Source organism: Diabrotica virgifera, chromosome 8 (assembly GCF_917563875.1).
Source record: "Diabrotica virgifera virgifera chromosome 8, PGI_DIABVI_V3a".
NCBI classification, from domain to species: domain Eukaryota; kingdom Metazoa; phylum Arthropoda; class Insecta; order Coleoptera; family Chrysomelidae; genus Diabrotica; species Diabrotica virgifera.
In genome coordinates, this window is record NC_065450.1 from 133,846,243 (window position 1) to 133,865,954 (window position 19,712).

Here is a 19,712-nt window from a genome sequence, read left to right on the forward strand (position 1 = left end):
GTGACAGAAAAATTCCAATGAAGCTGAAGGGAAAATTCTATAAAACAGCCATAAGACCGGCTATGATGTACGGAACTGAATGTTGGGCAGTGAAAAAGAAAGAGGAACAACGAATGCATGTGGCGGAAATGAGAATGCTTAGATGGATAAGTGGAGTGACAAAGAAGGATAAAATTAGAAATGAGTATATTAGGGGAAGTCTAGGTGTGGGACCAATTGATGCAAAAATGAGAGAGCATAGGTTAAGATGGTTTGGTCATGTTCAACGTTGAGACGTTAATCACCCAATACGAAGAATAGCTGAAGTGCAGATTCCTGGAAGGAGTAGGAGAGGAAGGCCAAAGAAGACCTGGGGAGAGGCGATAATGCAGGACATGTTGGTAAAGGGGATTAACATTGATATGATCCAAGATAGAATTGTGTGGAGAAATGCAATTAGGAAAGCCGACCCCGCATAGGGATAAGGCAAAGAGAATGACAAACTAAGATATTAATAATTCGAAACAAAAATGAGCCAGAAAGGCAGTGCTTTTAATGTTTATTTGTTTTTTAATCCCATGCTTATTTTAGTTTTTACGCTTATTATAGCCTTTTCTCCTTTTCAATAACAACTTTACTTTTAGTACGGGATCCGAGTCTAGATCGACTTTCACCCATCTGTTTACCAAATGAAACATGTTTTTTATCAAATTTCGTACATAGGGGAGTCAAGATAGAACGAAAATATGCCGTGTTTCGGAATAATTCAAACAAGCTTATATTTGTCTAAAACTTTTTTTGTTAGTTTATTTACATGTTAAAGGAAAGAGTTCTACTCACAGATTTTGCCGCTATTTGTTTATTAATTGTTTAAACAATAACAATTGTTTTGTATAAATAATTTTAAAAATATCATTGAATTCATCATTTTACTTTGATCAAATATGTTTCTGTTTTGTTTTTGATTATCCTGAATCCGAATATGGCATTACAATTTGAAAATTCTTATACAGAAGCTCTTATACAGTGTGTCTGCGTAGCTCGGAACCATATGGGAAACTTTTTTTTTATCAATTTTACGAAAAAAGTTATTCCCCATAAAATGTTCTGCATAGTCTAAAATCTAAAACTCAACCATCAGATATCAAATTTTATCAATTTTATACGAGTTATGTCAAAAATATGAATTTCGTTAAAGAGTAAAGTACCTTTATATTCCATAATTTTAAAAATTATTATTATGAAAATTTATTTGGAATTAAAAACTATGTTTAAATATTAATATTACATAATTGGAAAAAAATCCTTTGTAAAAGGTATAAAATTGTTTTATTAAAAATCCCTTTAAAGGGCTACATCACAACAAAACGTTTTCAATTTTTTAACAAAATCATCATCAGTGTTAAGATATACTTGATGCTAGCTGAGCCACAAATGAAAAATATTAGGGTAAACACCCTTTAAATATCACATTGATGCGTTATAAGTGCATACTTTGAAACATTACCTTGTGATGGTTACATGGAAGCTGGGATAATGCCCCAAGGTAATGTATATCACAACACATGGGATCCAAAATTTACTTGTTTACATACCGAAGACTTAATGGTAAAATGAAAGTCTTCGGTATGTAAACAAGTAAATTTTAGATCCCACGTGTTGGGTTAAACAATACCTTGGGGCATTATCCCAGTTTCCATGTAACCATCACAAGGAAATTTTTCAAAGTATGCACTTATAACGCATCAATGTGATATTTAAAGGGTGTTTACCCTAATATTTTTCTTTTGTGGCTCAGCTAGCATCAAGTTTATCTTAACACTGATGATGATTTTGTTAAAAAATCGTAAACGTTTTGTTGTGCTGTAGCCCTTTAAAGGGATTTTTAATAAAAAAAATTTATACCTTTAACAAAGGATTTTTTTCCAATTTTGTGATTGATGGTATACAGCCAACTACAGGAAAAATTTTTCTTTTTCTTTGTGGATTTTTTTTAATATTACATCTTTCTAATTGACAAAAAATTTTTATTTTTTATATAGACCTCGATCCCGCGTACCAAAAAAAGTTGATTAACAGCAAGCTGAAAATTTGTTAATAGCTTAAGGGTGTATAGTCGGACAAACTTTGATATATGGGAACACTGGAACAGGGGAAGTTTTAATTGTGGAACAGGTTAAACATTTGGAACGGTCAGATCACGAAAACGGCACATGTGTTTTGTCCGACAGAACAGACTTAAACTCTCCGAACAGAGATTAAACTCTCATGCAAAAATCAAACTGCTATTTATCACCAAATGGGCGTTTTAATGAGTGGAACATGTAGAATATGTGAAATGACAGGAATTAAGACAGGTGATAAATAGCAGTCCGATTTTTGCATGAGAGTTTAATCTCTGTTCGGAGAGTTTAAATCTATTCTGTCGGACAAAATAAATGTGCCGTTTTCGTCGTCTGACCGTTCCAAATTTTTAACCTATTCCACAATTAAAACTGCCCCTGTTCCAGTGTTCCCATATATCAAAGTTTATCCGACTAGACACCCTTAAGCTATTAACAAATTTTCAGCTTGCTATTAATCAACTTTTTTTTCATACGCGGGATCCAGACCTATTAAACATTTCTTAAATTAAAATAAGTTTTACCTTGTTTGATTTTTTTCGAAGTGAAAATCTATATGCACTCCTATAGACAAATACGTCTTGCATGTATTGCCTATAATATCAAAATATGTTCATTAGCTGTCCTTAATAGCTCAGTAAATGACCGTTTTGGAGTGTAATTTCCCTAGTTACGACGGATTTGGTTGAAAATTTGGATTTAGATTCCTCTTACCCTCTACTTCATTACTAGACTTGAGCCAAGGGTTGATTTAACTGGGGGGTGAAAGCCGCCACTTCTCGGGGGTGAAAAACATACGTTCGAGATAAGTCCGGAAATGGATAACTTGACTAATTCTAAGCAACTTTTGTTCTATTGAGTTTTGAATTCAAAAGTCAATATTTTTCAAGTTAGTTACGAATGAAAATTTTTCTTTTTCAACAAAAAAAACACGTTTCCTGACGGTTTTTCGCAAATAACTCAAAAGATAAGTATTTATTGAAAAAATATTTGTTAGCAAAAATGGAGCCAATAAAAAAGAAAAAATGGTGTATTTATGAAGTCTGTGGATCTATACCATGTTTTTAAACTAAGAAAAATAATTTAAATTTACCGCGCCGTAATGTTTGTTTGTAATTGGTCCAATGGCAGGCACTGTCAAGTTTATCTCATTTAATTATGTAATTTTGACACACTATTAACATTTATGAAATTTTGACACTATTGGCAAGTAAAATTCATAGGTAAATTAAGTTATATTGACGATTTTTTGTTTTCTGCGTTATTCCTTACTTTTTTAAATTCTCAGTCTGCATTGAAATAAAAAACAATTATTTTTAGAACACTTAAATAAAATCATAAGCAGTCATGTACATACCTTTTTCTATTATATGTAGGCCAATTTTATCATTTTCAATTGCGGAATCAATATTTATTAACTCCATGTTACGTAGTTTACAATATTGCATAGCTCCGTAAAAATTAATCTAAAAATATAATGCTTAAATTTAAAATAAAATCAAGATATATTTTGATAATAAACAAGATGTGTAAGTCTGTAAGTAAAGTCCTTCTTTGCCAACTAAAGAGTTATTGAGATAATTGAGAATAAGGAATGAAGGAATGGAGAGACCATATATCGACAGAATAGACACAGTACTAATCGCGAAATGGGCAAAAATACGCCCAATAAATGACCGTTTTGGAGTGTATTTTCCAGGGGCAACTCCGAATTGCATGAAAATTTGGATTTAGGTTCTACTTACCCTCCACTTCAAAGTTGAATTTGTGCCGTTGGTTGCTTTTACGTGGGGGGTGAAATTTACCCCTTCTCGGGGGGTGAAAAACGGCTCTTTAAAATAAGGCCGGAAATGGATAAATTGACTTATTTTAAGCACCTTTTGTTCTATAAAGTTTTTTACGTAAGTCAATACTTTTTGAGTTATTCGCGATTTAAAATGTTGATTTTTCGACAAAAAAACTACGTTTTCAGACCGTTTTTCCCAAATAACTCAAAAAGTAAATATTTTATCGAAAAAGATATTTTTGGCAAAAGTGTAGCCTATAAAAAAACGAAAAAAATGGTGTACCAGTAAAGTCTACAAATTGAGTAGAAGCAAAGTTGTAGATCATGAAAAATACGTTCTTATTCGTCTAATTCCAAATCGAATAATTCAACGCGAAATCACCGAAGAAAGAAGAGTTTTTCGGAAAACCTTATTAACATTTTTAAAGATTCGAAAAAAGTTTACAGTTTGTTTTTTACAAAAGTTTACAGCATCAAAAATAAACGAGTTACACTGAAAAAAAGTTGCCCCCTTTTTTTTGTAAAAAAAATCGTGAAAACCTCCCCCTATTTAGCACCCTAAATGAAATTAATCGTTTGGGTTTACCATTTATTTTAACTGTATGTGTATTGTTTATATGATCTGTAAGTTTGATTGGTTTGAAGTGCTAATTTTTGAAAACATTTGGTTTTATAGTAAAAAAAATTTCTAAAAATTTTTGAAAAATTTCATTTTTTCAAAATAACTTAAAAAGTATTTAGTCCATGTGGTGAGACCGCTCCCGTCTGGAAAAATTTCTGATTCGGTGGTTTCTTTGTGGATTCCTATTCAAAAATGTCCCCTTTAAACAAATCTGAAGGGTGCCGCGCGGAATTTTTGGGCAGAAATTGTTTAAACAATTTTTTTAAACAAATACAAAAGATCATGTTTTTTTGCTCTGGAACATATAATTTTAGATTTTTTGGGTCAATCTAAACAAGAAAGGTATCTTGTAAATTTTCTCAGAAATTAATAGATTTGGAGTTATAGGCGATTTAAAATCTGAAAAATGCGAAAATACGCATTTTCGAGGCTTAAAAACTCATATTTAAATTAGTATTTTTGACGTTGCCAGATACGTAGATCGAAGACTGAACATTCAGCTCAAAGATTCTAAAGAATGATCGCGTCTAACTTTCATTTATACCGTTGTTTTTAATTGTAAAATATACGTGTTTATCCGATTTTTTGCCGGTGCGGCGAGCTCCGTTTCAAAAATCTCCTATTTTCCTGCGAAAAATATTTTTTCTAGATTCTTTGGGGCATTCTAAATAAAATAAGTTTCTTGACATTTTTCCCAAAAAATAATAGTTTGAAAGTTATAAGCGATTTGAAATCCGAAAAGGCGTTTTTTTGACCCGTGTTGAGCTGCCCCCCCCCCACTTGCAAAAATTAAAAAACAAATAGCCCTGATTTATGAGCTATTTATGAGCTTTCTTATTCCGCAAACTAAAAATTTTGAACTCGTTCCACTGAGCAGGAATTTAATACTTTATTGGGGGGGGGCTGAGTCAGCTTAAAAATAGGAATATTGAATCGGTTTTTGCGGCAGAATTACGAGCTATTTATGAGCTCTTGAAATTATATAGTTTTGATTTTTGAGCTCATCCCCTTCACCCCTAAATAACCCTTTAATTGATTTAACTTAAGAGAAAAATGCTGAGAAAACTTAAAATATATCGTATTGCGAATATAATTCCTATAGCTTATATACTCTAAGAATAAACTATTAAATCACGTGCATTTCGATTATTGAGCTACAACCCCTTCGCAAGAAAACCACCCTATCTTCCCGGCTTAAGAAAAAGTTGTACTTAAATGCATTAAATTAATTATTTGGCGACTACATATCATTTAATAATTTATAAGCTTCCAAATTACGTGCATTTAGATCAGTAAATTGCAATTTATTTTGTATAGTGTAGTCACTGAAGGTAAAAATCAACGATTACCTTCAATTTCGGTGAACCTTCATCGATTTTCACGAAAATTGGTCAGTGGTTAGAGGATACATCAAGAAACAAAAGTGACATGGTACCACCTTGCACCTTTACCCTGAGGGTCGATACCTCCCCTTCTCGGGGGTGAAAATTATTTTATAAAAAATAACTGCACAAATCTATAAAAGAAAAAATTATAAGCAAAATTTATTATATAAAGTTATTAAAATAAGTCAATACTTTTTAAGTTATTAGAGATAAAAGATTTTAATTATTCGTGAAAAAAAAATGCATGTTTTGAAGCGGTTTTTCGTAAATCACTGAAAAACTGTAAGTTTTTACAAAAAAGTTAATAGTAGTTTAATTCGTATAGCTTATATTCTAAGAATAAACTCTTAAATCACGCGCTTTTCGATTATTGAGCTACAACCCCTTCGCAAGAAAACCATTCCATATTCCCGGCTTAAGAGAGAGTTGTAATTAAAATAATTTAAATTAATTATTTGGCGACTAGATATCGTTTAATAATTTATGAGCTCGCAAAATATACGCATCTCAATTATTGAATTGCCAGTTTCTTTCTATAGTGCAGTCACTGAAGGTAAAAATCAACTATGACCTTCAATTTCGGTAAATCTCCATTCATTTTCACGAAAATTGGTGAGCGGATTTTGATGCTATCAACTTTTTCTGGAGCTAATTTTTGATAGGTATTTCTAAGTACTTTGACAAGTATTTAGTACCTAAGTGTTATAAAATGCATCTCTTTCCCGTTATTTAAGCTTGAATCCTTAGATTTGAACATGAACAGTCGCAGAAAAAAATATACATTTAATTACCAATAACTTACTTTAAATTAACATTAAAGGGTTTTTCAAGTAAGAAATTTATTATATTTTTTATTAGCTTCAATTTTAGTGATGAAAACTTTTTTGTAAAAATTTACAGTTTTTGAGTTATTTATGAAAAATCGCTTTAAAGCATGCATTTTCTTTCACAAAAATTAAAATAGTTGATCTTTAATAACTCAAAAAGTGTTGATTTATTTTAATAACATTATATAACAAATATTGCTCACAATTTGTCCCTCTCTCGATTTGTGGGGTTATTTTTAATAAAGTAATTTTCACCCCCGAGAAGGGGTGACATATACCCCAGGCTAAAACAGCAAGTTGTTATTGTCAATTCGTAAAAATGAATGGAGATTTACCGAAATCGAAGGTCATAGTTGGTTTTTACCTTCAGTGACTGCACTATAGAAAGAAAATGGCAATTCAATAATTGAAATGCGTATATTTTGCGAGCTTATAAATTATTAAACGATATGTAGTCGCCAAATAATTAATTTAAATTATTTTAAGTACAACTCTCTCTTAAGCCGGGAATATGGGATGGGATTTTAGAATATAAGTTATACGAATTAAACTACTATTAACTTTTTTGTAAAAACTTACAGTTCTTCAGTGATTTACGAAAAACCGCTTCAAAACATGCATTTTTTTTCACGAATAATTAAAATCTTTGATCTTTAATAACTTAAAAAGTATTGACTTATTTTAATAACTTTATATAATAAATTTTGCTTTTAATTTGTTCTTTTATTGATTTGTGCAGTTATTTTTTATAAAATAATGTTCACCCCCGAGAAGGGGCGGTATCCACCCTCAGGGTAAAGGCGCAAGGTGGAACCACGTCACCTTTGTTTCTTGACGTATCCTCTAACCACTTACCAGTTTTCGTGAAAATCGATGAAGGTTCACCGAAATTGAAGGTAATCGTTGATTTTTACCTTCAGTGACTGCACTATACAAAATAAATTGCAATTTTCTGCATTTAATGCATTTTAAGTACAACTTTCTCTTAAGCCGGGAAGATAGGGTGGTTTTCTTGCGAAGGGGTTGTAGCTCAATAATCCAAATGCAAGTGATTTAATAGTTTATTCTTAGAGTATATAAGCTATAGGAATTATATCCGTAATACGATATATTTTAAGTTTTCTCAGCATTTTTCTCTTAAGTTAAATCAATTAAAGGGTTGTTTGGGAGTGAAGGGGATGAGCTCAAAAATCGAAACTATATAATTTCAAGAGCTCATAAATAGTTCGTAATTCTGCCGCAAAAACCGATTCAATATTCCTATTTTTAATTAGTGGGGGGGCTGACTCAGCCCCCCCCCCCCCAATAAGTATTAAATTTCTGCTCAGTGGAACGAGCTCAAAATTTTTAGTTTGCGGAATATGAAAGCTCATAAATAGCTCATAAATCAGGGCTATTTTTTTTTATTTTTGCAAGTGGGGAGACCAGCTCAACACGGGTGTTTTTTTGTCATTTTTCGGATTTTAAATCGGTTATAACTTAAAAACTATTAACTTTTGAGAAAAATCGCAAGAAACTTATTTTATTTAGAATATCACAAAGAATCTAGAAAAAATATTTTTCGGAGAAAAATAGCAGATTTTTGAAATGGAGCCCGCCGCACCGGTAAAAAAATCGGATAAACACGCATATTTAACAATTAAAAAACAACGGTATAAATTAAAGTTAGACGCGATCACTCTTCAGAATCTTTGAGCTGAATGTTCAGTCTTCAATCTGCGTATCTGGCAACGTCAAAAATACTAATTTAAATATGAGTTTTAAGCCTCGAAAATGCGTATTTTCGCATTTTTCATATTTTAAATCGCCTATAACTCCAAAACTATTAATTTCTGAGAAAAATTACAAGATACCTTTCTTGTTTATATTGACCCAAAAAATCAAAAATATATATTTCAGAGCAAAAAAACAAGATCTTTTGTATTTGTTTAAAAAAATTGTTTAAACAATTTCTACCCAAAAATTCCGCCCGGCACCCTTCAGATTTGTTTAAAGGGGACATTTTTGAATAGGAATCCACAAATAAACCGAATCAGAAATTTTTTTCAGACGGGAGCGGTCTCACCACATGAACTAATTAGTGATAAGAAAAATCTTAAAGAGTAAAAAAATGTAGGTTTTGCTATTATAAATATGCTAGTTTCATTGTGTTTCTCCGTAAGACAAAAATTGGTTAAGATATGGCTATTCAAAATTTGCATACACTCGTGATTAGTAACCCATTCAAGCTTTCTCAATTATAATCCTTTCAATAATAAACACTTTAAACTGGTGAGACTGACAGATCATATAAAAAATAGATACGTAAGTAAATTGTTTGTAAAGCGGTAGCGATTAATTTCATTTGGGGAGCTAGACACGGCGAGATTTTCATGATTTTTTACAAAAAAAAGAGGGCCAACTTTATTTTAAGCGTAACTCGCTTATTTTTAATGCTAAAACTTTTGTTAACAATTAAAACAAAGCTTTACACTTTACAACACTTTAAAAAAGTTTAAATGGGTTTTTCCCGAAAAGTGCTTAATTTTTCGGTGATTTCACCTTGAAATGTTCGATTTGGAATTAGACGAATAAGAACGTATTTTTCATGAGCTACAACTTTGTTTTTATTTGATTGATAGACTTTAGTGATACACCATTTTTTTGGGTTTTTATAAGCTACACTTTTGTTAAGGATATTTTTTTCGATAAAATATTTACTTTTTGAGTTATTTGTAAAAAACCGTCTGAAAACGTAGTTCTTTTTTCGAAAAATCAACATTTTCAATGGCCAATAACTCGAAAAGTATTGACTTAGGTAAAAAAACCTTTATAGAACAAAAGTTGCTTAAAATTAGTCAATTTATCAATTTCCGCTCTTATCTTGAACGTATGTTTTTTCACCCCCGAGAAGGGGTGACTGTCACCCCCAAGTAAAAGCAACCAACGGCACAATTTCAACTTTGAAGTGGAGGGTAAGTAGAACCTAAATCCAAATTTTCATGTAATTCGGAGTTTCCCCTGAAAATTACACGGTATCGCCGAATTTCCAGTTCATTTACTGGGCTAATAAACACAATACAAAAAGTCCAAAGAACACCCCCGAAGAGGTGGTATGACAGATGGACATAAACATCACAGAAGCTGGGATGATAGAATAAACGGAACCATATCCTATAAGAAGAAGAGGAAGAAGAAGAAAAAGAAGAAGAAGAAGAAGAAGAAGAAGAAGAAGAACAAGAACAAGAACAAGAAGAAGGAAAAGAAGAAGAAGAAGAAGAAAAAGAAGACAGTTTAGCCCGAACATAATAATATGTATGTTTTAGAGACCTGAACTTTAACAAAAACTAATGAAAACATGTAAATAGGATGTTTCGAAAGAAAACTATTAAGGCGAATCTATGGAGCGGTGACAGGACCGGACTGGCTCATAAAAAAGGCGCCAACCCAAATTATAAAAAAGGCGCCAGCCCAAATTCTAAAAAAGGCGCCAGCCCAAATTCTAAAAAAGGCGAAAAATGTAATATCTAAACAATGGCGCCAGACCTTCCTCTTAAGCTTTGACATCAAACTGTTTTGAAATTCTAAGGCGTGTAAAGTAAATCAATATTACTAATTTTAATTAAAATCCATAAAATAATTTATTATTTTTATTGAGAATAGTAAATTATATTAAGATTCCACAAAAATATAGCTTCAGTTTCCCAGTATCCGTTTTACTCTGCTTACAATCTTTGATACTCTCTGAAGACTCCAAAACAATTTTCGGAAAGTGTGAGTAATTTTTACTTGCTACTTCAAAAGAATCTATTGGTTCAAAAACATTTAACAAAAATCATGATAATTTGTGTTCAATAGAAGTCACCTTTTGAATTTTTTCAAATTTTTTACTAAATTCCATATAGCATAAGAGTAAACCTCGATAAAAAATCCGCAACCACACACGGTGTCAGGCGATCCGTGCCTAAGTGGTGAAAGGCCTAACGTCAGACGGTCGCAAACGGAGCTCTCGGAGAACTGGTGAAACTCCTTTGTAATTCAAGCCTTAGCGTTCGCAAGGGCGCACTGCCTCGCCAGACAGTATAATTCACTCCTACTCGTGGGAACTATATGGATAAGTATTTAATCATGCAGGAAAAAGGGAAACAACAAAACGAAGGGATAATGGAGCGAGTCACCAGTGATGGTGCAGCTGGAACAAGCTATGAATGAGATGATAAGGTGTTCATTGTAGTAAAGGGAACAAAGGGAAAATAACAAGCGAAGAGGAAGGATGAGACTATGATCTTCGGAAGAAGATCTGTTGGAAGATCTCCAGTCAGGGGTAGCGACCTGATCAAGACGGATCTTCCAGAGGAGACAACCTTGCAAAGGAGCTCCTCACTTGGGGAGAAAACACCTAGAGACTTAGAGAGAAGGAGGAGAGCTCGGACATAACGGCCATGGTAAGAGCAATGGAGAAACTTACCAGCGTTACAAATAATTTAGTGAAACTAATGTCCGACCAAACAAACATTAAGGTCGAGATCAAGAATGAGGTACAAAACCTTAAGAAAGTCACCGAAGACATGGAGGTTACTTTCAGACAAGTCCCCCTCGGCAGCATTAAGAAACGAAATTGAATAGTGTAGAAAACCGGTGAAGAAAAAAACCGGTGAGGAAAAAAACGACTAGGGAGACTGTATGAGTGTCCACACAGATGGATTTCAACGAGTTCTTCCCCGAAAATCTTAGTGAAGGAGAGATAAAAATGATCGCAACGGTCCTGAACTCGGGGGAAAGGGGCTTTGAAAAAATAAAGGACATTATAAAGTCGAATTGGAAGAGGATCACTATAAGGTGGCTAAACCGGGAAGAGGGAATAAACTTGCAGACGACTTAGTAGTGGTCATGGAACATGGACTTTTCGGTGAGGAAGAAAGGTTTCACGAACTGATAAGGGAAAAACATGAACTGAAAAATATGTGCACGAGGTGTAAACACACCAGGAGAGGTGGAGTACCTCCAACTTGATACTATGACTATTTTCATGGTCCCCCATTTTTGAACCGTCAGACTATTTTCATGGTCCCCCGTAGAGACAAGGGTGACGGAAATGGACGAGGACGAAAGACTACTGGCAATTATTTATAAATTGAGGGAAGACATGGAGACCAGAGAGGCATACCTAATAGTAGTGGGGGCTATAGAGGTAGCAAACCTCAGGAAGCTTCTGGAATTCACCTTTATGGGTGTGGACCTCTACCTCGCGCTGGAGGAGTATAAACTCGGGGAAAGGGGAGTGGATACCTAGAAGGGGATCGTGAAGGGAGGCAGAAAATCCTACGCCGAGTTGCTCAAGAAAATCAAGGGTAGCGTAGATACGAGGAAGAAGGGGATTAGCGTTAAAAGCACTGAAGAAGGCATAAAAGGGGACCTCATCCTGGAAGTGACAGGGAAAGAACAGACCAAGCGCCTGAAAAAGACTATCGTGGCCCGCACGGAGGGAACGTCCAGGTGTACCTATTTGATATAGACGGAGGAGTCCCAAGGTAGAAATCCTGAGACAAGTTCGAATGTATACCGGCAGCAGGGAGCCTGACGACGTCAAACTCGTGTGTATAAGGAAAATAGAGAACACAAACGTCACGGTTGGACTGACACGTATCGCAGCCAAGAAGGCACTGGAAAGAGAACATATGCCTATTGGCTGGAACTCATGCAAGATACGAGAGAGACTGCGTGTCCAGGGGTGCTTTAGATGCCTGCAGTTCAGGCATAGTAAAACGGACTGCAAGAGAGAAAACAGGGAGGACTCCTACTACAGATGTGGTAAGGAGAGGGCACCAGTCACGAGAGTGCAGTAGTGAGACGACTTTTTCCCTCACTTTTAAAGAATCTGGTCACAGTGCCGACAGCTTACAGTGCCCGGAGTGTAAAAAACTGATCCTAGAAAAGCGGGGCCTAAAGAGACTCCCTGCCACAAGCGATGAGAACAGGGTGGGTGAAAACACCTAGTACCAGGAATCAGACAGCGTATGGGTAAGTAAGTTAGAAAGATAAGAACCATCTAATACGCAGTTACTTTAAACAAATGTGTAAAGGGCGAGGGCCGCTCACGACGTTGCAGAGGCACTCGCACGAAGGGAAGGTATGACATTTGGTCTTTCGACAGAGAATCGTTAAAGATAGGAGATCTGACGTGACCGTATATGTGGTGAACCGAGGTATTGGAATCACCAGACACTCTGTTAAGAATGTTAATAGGTATGTTAAGGCATAAGTTGTAGACCGGCTGGCGTATAATTGTTATGTTTCACCAAACGTCCCGCTTCGAGAGGTGAATACCTATAAGAATAGATCCACGCCATGGCGCTTACCGTGCTAAATGACGGTAAGCCACCTACGTTCCTAAGAAGTAATAGTGAATCCTTTCTGGACCTCTCGCTGGTTTCAACATCACTTCTAAACAGTGACATAAGCTGGACTGGTTTGGAAGAACAACCGCTCAGCTTCCATAAGTATGTGAGTTTTGAACTAACGAGCAAAAGGAAGAAACGGAAAAATGAAGATAGCGATCTAAAAAGATTTTCAAATCAGGAAGCTTTTGTGGATGCTCTTGGCTTGATTGGTCCGATATGCGAGGATGTGAAGGAGTTGATCGAGAGATCAGGTATCAGATAACCAAAGAGCTTAGATGCGACGCGTAGTGCTTTCGCGTATAAATATCCGTTATTTGATAAACTTCGGAAATTGATACCCACGAAAGGTGCCCCAATCGTAAAAATGGTCTTCGAGGGCGCCGCTCGTTGCATTTAAGCTATTTTTTATAATAGAAACAGCGGAAATTGATACCCACGAAAGGCGCCCGAATCATAAAAATAGTCTTCGAGGGCGTCGCGCGTCGCATCTAAGGTACTTATTATAATATTTAGAAACAGCGGATATTGACCCTACGAAAGACGTCTGAATCGTAAAATGGTCTTTGAGGGCGCTGCGCGTCGCATCTAAGCTATTTGATGATCTGATACCTGATACAAGTTGTATTTTCTTGTACCCACTGGCTTCATTATTTAGGAGTTTGGGATACAACAATCCTGCATGTATAATGTAGTTTTGGAGCACTGAAAACTACACCTGTATATTTTAGTCCAATGGTGGGATGCAACACTCTTTGTATCAGGTATCAGATAATCAAATAGCTTAGATGCGACGCGCAGCGCCCTTGAAGATCATTTTTCGATTTGGGCGCCTTCCATAGGTATAAATATCCGTTATTTGATAAACAGTGGAAATTGATACCCACGAAAGGTGCACCAATCGTAAAAATGGTCTTCGAGGGCGCCGCTCGTTCCATCTAAGCTATTTTATAATAGAATCAGCGGAAATTGATACCCACGAAAGGCGCCCGAATCACAAACATAGTCTTCGAGAGCGCCGCGCGTCGCATCTAAGCTATTTATTACAATAGAAACAGCGGATATTCAACCTAAGAAAGGCGCCCGAATAGTAAAAATGGTCTTCGAGGGTGCCGCTTATCGTATCTAAGTAAGCTATTTGATTATCTGATATCTGGTATTTTGTTGTAGCCACTGGCTTTATTATGTAGGCTTATGGTGCGCCTTCGGTGCCAAACGGCGAAATCAGAAGCAAGTAAAAACATTTTTTAGGGGAATGATAGCTATCATTTTTGTGTAAAGGTTAAAAAAAATTTTTCAGCGTTTAATTTTTTTAATGGATAGATACTAACCAAGGCAAAAGGCGTACCGGCCCGCTGGCCGGTGGGCCGGCGGCCCAGTCCGGGCCTGCGGTGAATGACAATAGAACGTGGAGAAGACGATACAACTTAGAACTTCATAGAATATTACACCAAGAACCAGATGTCGTAAAATACTTAAAGATAGGATGTCGTAGGTGGTTAGGTCATATCATACCAATGGAAAAAAATTACTCAGCTAGAAAAAAATGCTCTTTGGTCTGTTAGTCAGAGAGCAATAGGAAGATCCAGAACAAAGTTCCTTTATAACGTCGAGGAAGACGTCGCCGAAGAAAGCGATGGATAGTGACGACTAGATAGAAATCTTTGAAGAGGCTAGGACCAACACAGGGTTTAGTGCAGTCACTGAAGGTGGATATGACCTATGACCTCCGATTTCGTTGAACCTCCATCGATTTCCATGAAAATTGGTCAGTGGTTAGAGGATATCTCAAGGAACAAAGGTGACATGGTGCCAACTTGCGCTTTTACCCTGGGGGTGGAAGCCACCCCTAATCGGGGGTGAAAATAATTTTGTTAAAAATAACCCCACAATTCGATAGAGGGACAAATTATAAGCAAAATTTGTTATATAAAGTTATTAAAATAAATCAAATCTTTTTGAGTGATTAAAGATCAAAGATTTTAATTTTTCATTAGAAAAATGCATGTTTTAAACGATTTTTCATAAATAACTCATAAACTATAAGTTTTTACAAAAAATTATTATTATCAGAATTGAGGCTAATAAAAAATACAATAAACTCCTTACTAGAAAAACCTTTTAATCTTAACTAAAAGTGAGTTATAGATAATTGAATGTATATTTTTTTCGTCGAGTACCCAAATCTAAGTATTAAAGCTTAAATACCGGGAAAATGATGCATTTCATAACATAAACTTATTAAGCATTTGTCAAAGTTCATAGAAATATCTATCAAATAAGCCCTCGAACAAGTTAATAGCATTAAAATTTATGCACCAAAAATGTGTCGAAATGTATCTTTTAAAAATGTTTCCAAAAAATGTTATTTTTTTTTTGTAAATAACTCCGTTAATTTTTAAGATATCAGGTTTACCTAAAATCTAATTAAAAGCTAATTCTAAGAGCTATTAAAAAACGTCAAAATTAGTCTTTTGGCCTCTTACTTTTTTAAAAATAAAGGTTAAATGGCCCCGGTTACATGGTTCTCGCAGCAAAATTGAAATTTTAAACGTTTCTATCTCGGTTATTTTTTATTCTACGGAAATAGTGAAATGGGTTCAGTATTTGTAACTGGAAAAACTAAAATTTAGTTATATATAACTTTTTACGTATAATGAGTATTTTTGGAGTTATTATCAAAAGAAATGAAAAGTACGATAATTTAAAAAATTCTGATTTTTTTAAATTATATCTTTTTTTCAAAAATATGCATTCTAAACCGGTCAAAATTATTGAAATTTTTAACTATGTTAACCTAAAAAAATTTTTGTGAGGATTACTACAAACTTTAATTTTTGTGGAAATGGCGTATGTTTTATTTTTCACTTTTTTCTAAAAAAATCGAAAGGTTCGCTTATTTTCATCATAATGCTTAATTTCGATGCTATTAACTTCTACCGTAGCTCATTTGATAGGTATTTCGAAGTACTTTGACAAGTGCTTAACAAGTATATTGTATAAAATGCATCGTTTTCCCGTTATGTAAGCTTGAATACTTAGATTTGAGTACTCGTCGTAAAAAATATACATTCAATTACCCATAACTCACTTTTAAATAACATTAGTTTAGTTTTTTAAGTGGGGAGTGTATTAAATTTTTTATTATCTTTCATTTTGGTAATAATAGGTTTTTACAAAAGCTTATAGTTTTTAATAAATACGTGAAAAACAGCTTTAAAACATGCATTTTTTTAAGAAAAATAAAATATTTGCTATTTAATAACTCAAAAAGTATTGATTTATGTTAATAACTTTATATAACAAATTTTGCTTAGAAGTTGTCCCTCTATCGATTTCTGGTATTATTTTTAATAAAAAAATTTCACCCCCGAGAAGGGGTGGCATCCACCCCCAGGGTAAAAGCGCAAGTTGGCATCATGTCACTTTTGTTCCTTGAAGTATCTTATAACTACACACCAATTTTTATGAAAATCGATGAAAGTTCAACGAAATCGGAGGTGAAAACCTTCAGTGACTTTACTAGTTGCAAAACCAGACTGGTGATGATGATGATGATTGCGATGTTCTGAGAAATATCTATTTCTGGATCACAAAAAATATCTCACAAACGAAGACTGGAGATTTCTCATATAATTTAAGATAATTTAACCCAATTCACCTAGTCTGAAAATGCTACCTAGGGAGCTAGAGCTCTTTAAATATGGAGCCTTGTAATTAGTTTTTTTAAATAGTTCCAGACCGCTTCTATTTAGAAAAAAACTGGTACTCCTATTTATCTTCCAGAGGTAAATCGACTCTATCAATTGCCAATTTCTAGTACCGGTCATAGGCATCCGTTATGGGTATGGCAACGGTTATTTTATCTCATAACCTTTTTGTTTTTAACTTTTAAGTATTTTGGACTTTGGATTATCTGAGGTATTCTAGTACTAAAAGGTAATTTTGCTTGAAGTCAGTAGGAAGCACCGTTTTTTTGAAAATTTTTCGTTTTTTGAATTTGAAAAAAATTTAAAAAAATTTAAAATAAAATGGTGTATCTTATCGACTTAAATCAAAAGTAAATTTTAGTACTAGAATACCTCATAATTTAATAATCTAGTGTCAAAGATATTAAAAAACAGGAAATTAATAATTTTATTGATCAAATTTTTAACTGTACTAGCATACAAAAGCCTTTCAATTTGCAATCACTTATTGTCAGTCAAAATATACCTAAATAGATATGAGATCCTAATTAGACACATTCTTAATATTAAACTAAAATTGTGAAAACCTATATTTAAGATTCCTTTGTTTAACCCAATTGTGTACCTATTTTCCGTGGTCTGGTCATGTTTGTGTCTTTTGCTCTGAAAGACCCCTGAGCAATGGTGTTCCTCGTTAAATTCCTTTAATCGTTAAAAAAAATTTAATAATGAAAGAAAAAATATATATAGGGTGTCCCAAAACTAGTGGAACGGTCGAATATTTCGCGAACTAAACATCGGATCGAAAAACTGAAAAATACGTGTTTAATCATTTTCAAAAATCTATCCAATGACACCAAACACCAACCCCCACTACACCCTCTGGAGGTGGGGTGGGGGATAACTTTAAAATCTCAAATAGAAACCCCTAGTTTTTCTTGCAGATTTGGATTCGTTACGTAAAAGTAAGCAACTTTTATTCAAGACATTTTTTCGAACTGTGGATAGATGACGCTATAATTGGGAAAAACGATTTATCCTGATACCATAGGTAAATTAAAGAAACGGTCTAATATCTCGAGAAACACACTTCCAAATGATAAACCAAAAAACAGGTTTTTAATATTTTTCGAAAACCTATCGATAAACACCAAAAATGCCCCTCCAACCCACCCCCTCGAGACGGGGTGGGGGTAAATTTAAAATGTTAAATAGCAACCCCCACTTTTTATTGCAGATTCGAATTCGTCATGAAAAATTAAGCAACATTTATTCGAAACATTTTTTAAAATTGCTGATAGATGGCGCTAATAAATCGAATTTTTCCAATTAAAGCGCCATCTATCAACAATTCTAAAAAATGTTTTGAATAAATGTTGCTTAATTTTTCATGACGAATCCGAATCTGTAATAAAAAGTGGGGGTTGCTATTTAAGATTTTAAATTTACCCCCACCCCACCTCCAGGGGGTGGGTTGAAGGGTCATGTTTAGTGTTATTCGATAGGTTTTCGAAAAGTATTAAAAACCTTTTTTTTGGTTTCTCGTTTGGAAGTGTATTTCTCGAGATATTAGACCGTTTCTATAATTTACCTATGGTATCAGGATAAATCGATTTTCTCAATTATAGCGCCATCTATCCACAGTTCAAAAAAATGTCTTGAATAAAAGTTGCTTACTTTTACGTAACGAATCCAAATCTGCAAGAAAAACTAGGGGTTTCCATTTGAGATTTTAAAGTTACCCTCCACCCCACCTCCAGGGGGTGTAGTGGGGGTTGGTGTTTGGTGTCATTGGATAGATTTTTGAAAATTATTGAACACGTATTTTTCAGTTTTTCGATCCGATGTTTAGTTCACGAAATATTCGACCGTTCCACTACTTTTGGGACACCCTGTATATAAAAATACATATAAAAAAACTTGAATAAAAAAACAAAAAAAAATAAATAAAAAAAAATAATAATAAATAAAAAATAATAATAAAAACAACAAAAAATATTAATAATAATTATATACATGTATATAGCACATAGTAATCAAAAATAACTACAAATGTAAATAAATATTGAAGTGTAAATCATTGTTATCACGGTAGATAGTATGATATAAACCATAGTCAATGTTTGTAAACATGTCTCTAGAGCAAAATAAGTTCGGCTAATTGATTAAGTTCACAGTCAAAAAAACCAAGTACACACACACACACGGTGTCAAAACTACTTAAAAATTAAAGGCGCAACTGATAAATCGATAAAATAACCGTTGACATTCCCAAAACAGATGTTTAAGACCATTACTAGAAATTCGCAATTGATAAAATCGATTTTTATCTGAACAGTTTTTTTTTGAAAATTTTTTCAAATTCACAAAACGGAAAATTTTCTTATCGATTTTTTTCGAAAACGGTAAATCATACCGACTTACAGCAAGAGTACCTTTTAGTCCTAGAATACCTCAGAGTTTAATAATCAATTGTCAAAAATACTTCAAAGTTAAAGACAAAAAAGTTATGGAATAAAATAACCGTTGCCCTACTACACAACTTACATACATGGAATTAAGAATTTTATATTCACCATTGGTGTGCATACGGATAATATGACCGAGTAATATGACCCGTAGGCACGCCAATAGTGAATATAAAATTCTTAATTGTATGTCAAAAAATGCGCAATAACTACGTCTTGAAACCTACCGAATTTCATTTGCATATCTCAACCGGTTTTAGAGCAATAAATAAATCGTCAGTTTGTAAGAAAAAATTAACATCCCGTATCTCGGAAACGAAGCATTTGCGGACATATGTTTACTAAGCAAACGATCATTATTTTTTCATGCAGAATTACCCCTTAAAGTGTGTCGCACTTATTTAGAAACACCCTGTATTGACGAAGAACATGGCTAGCTGTTAAATTACCTTACTT

The 19,712-nt window shown here is 33.9% G+C and overlaps 1 protein-coding gene across 1 annotated transcript in view; it reads right to left on the reverse strand.

Annotated features, from left to right (window-relative positions):
- Window positions 1-19,712, reverse strand: part of LOC126889404 (macrophage mannose receptor 1-like) — a 29,657-nt gene that overhangs the window by 5,021 nt on the left and 4,924 nt on the right. The window contains exon 2 of the mRNA XM_050657662.1: window positions 3,460-3,568. Coding sequence (XP_050513619.1) covers window positions 3,460-3,568 — 109 coding nt within the window. The remainder of the gene's footprint in view (window positions 1-3,459; window positions 3,569-19,712) is intronic.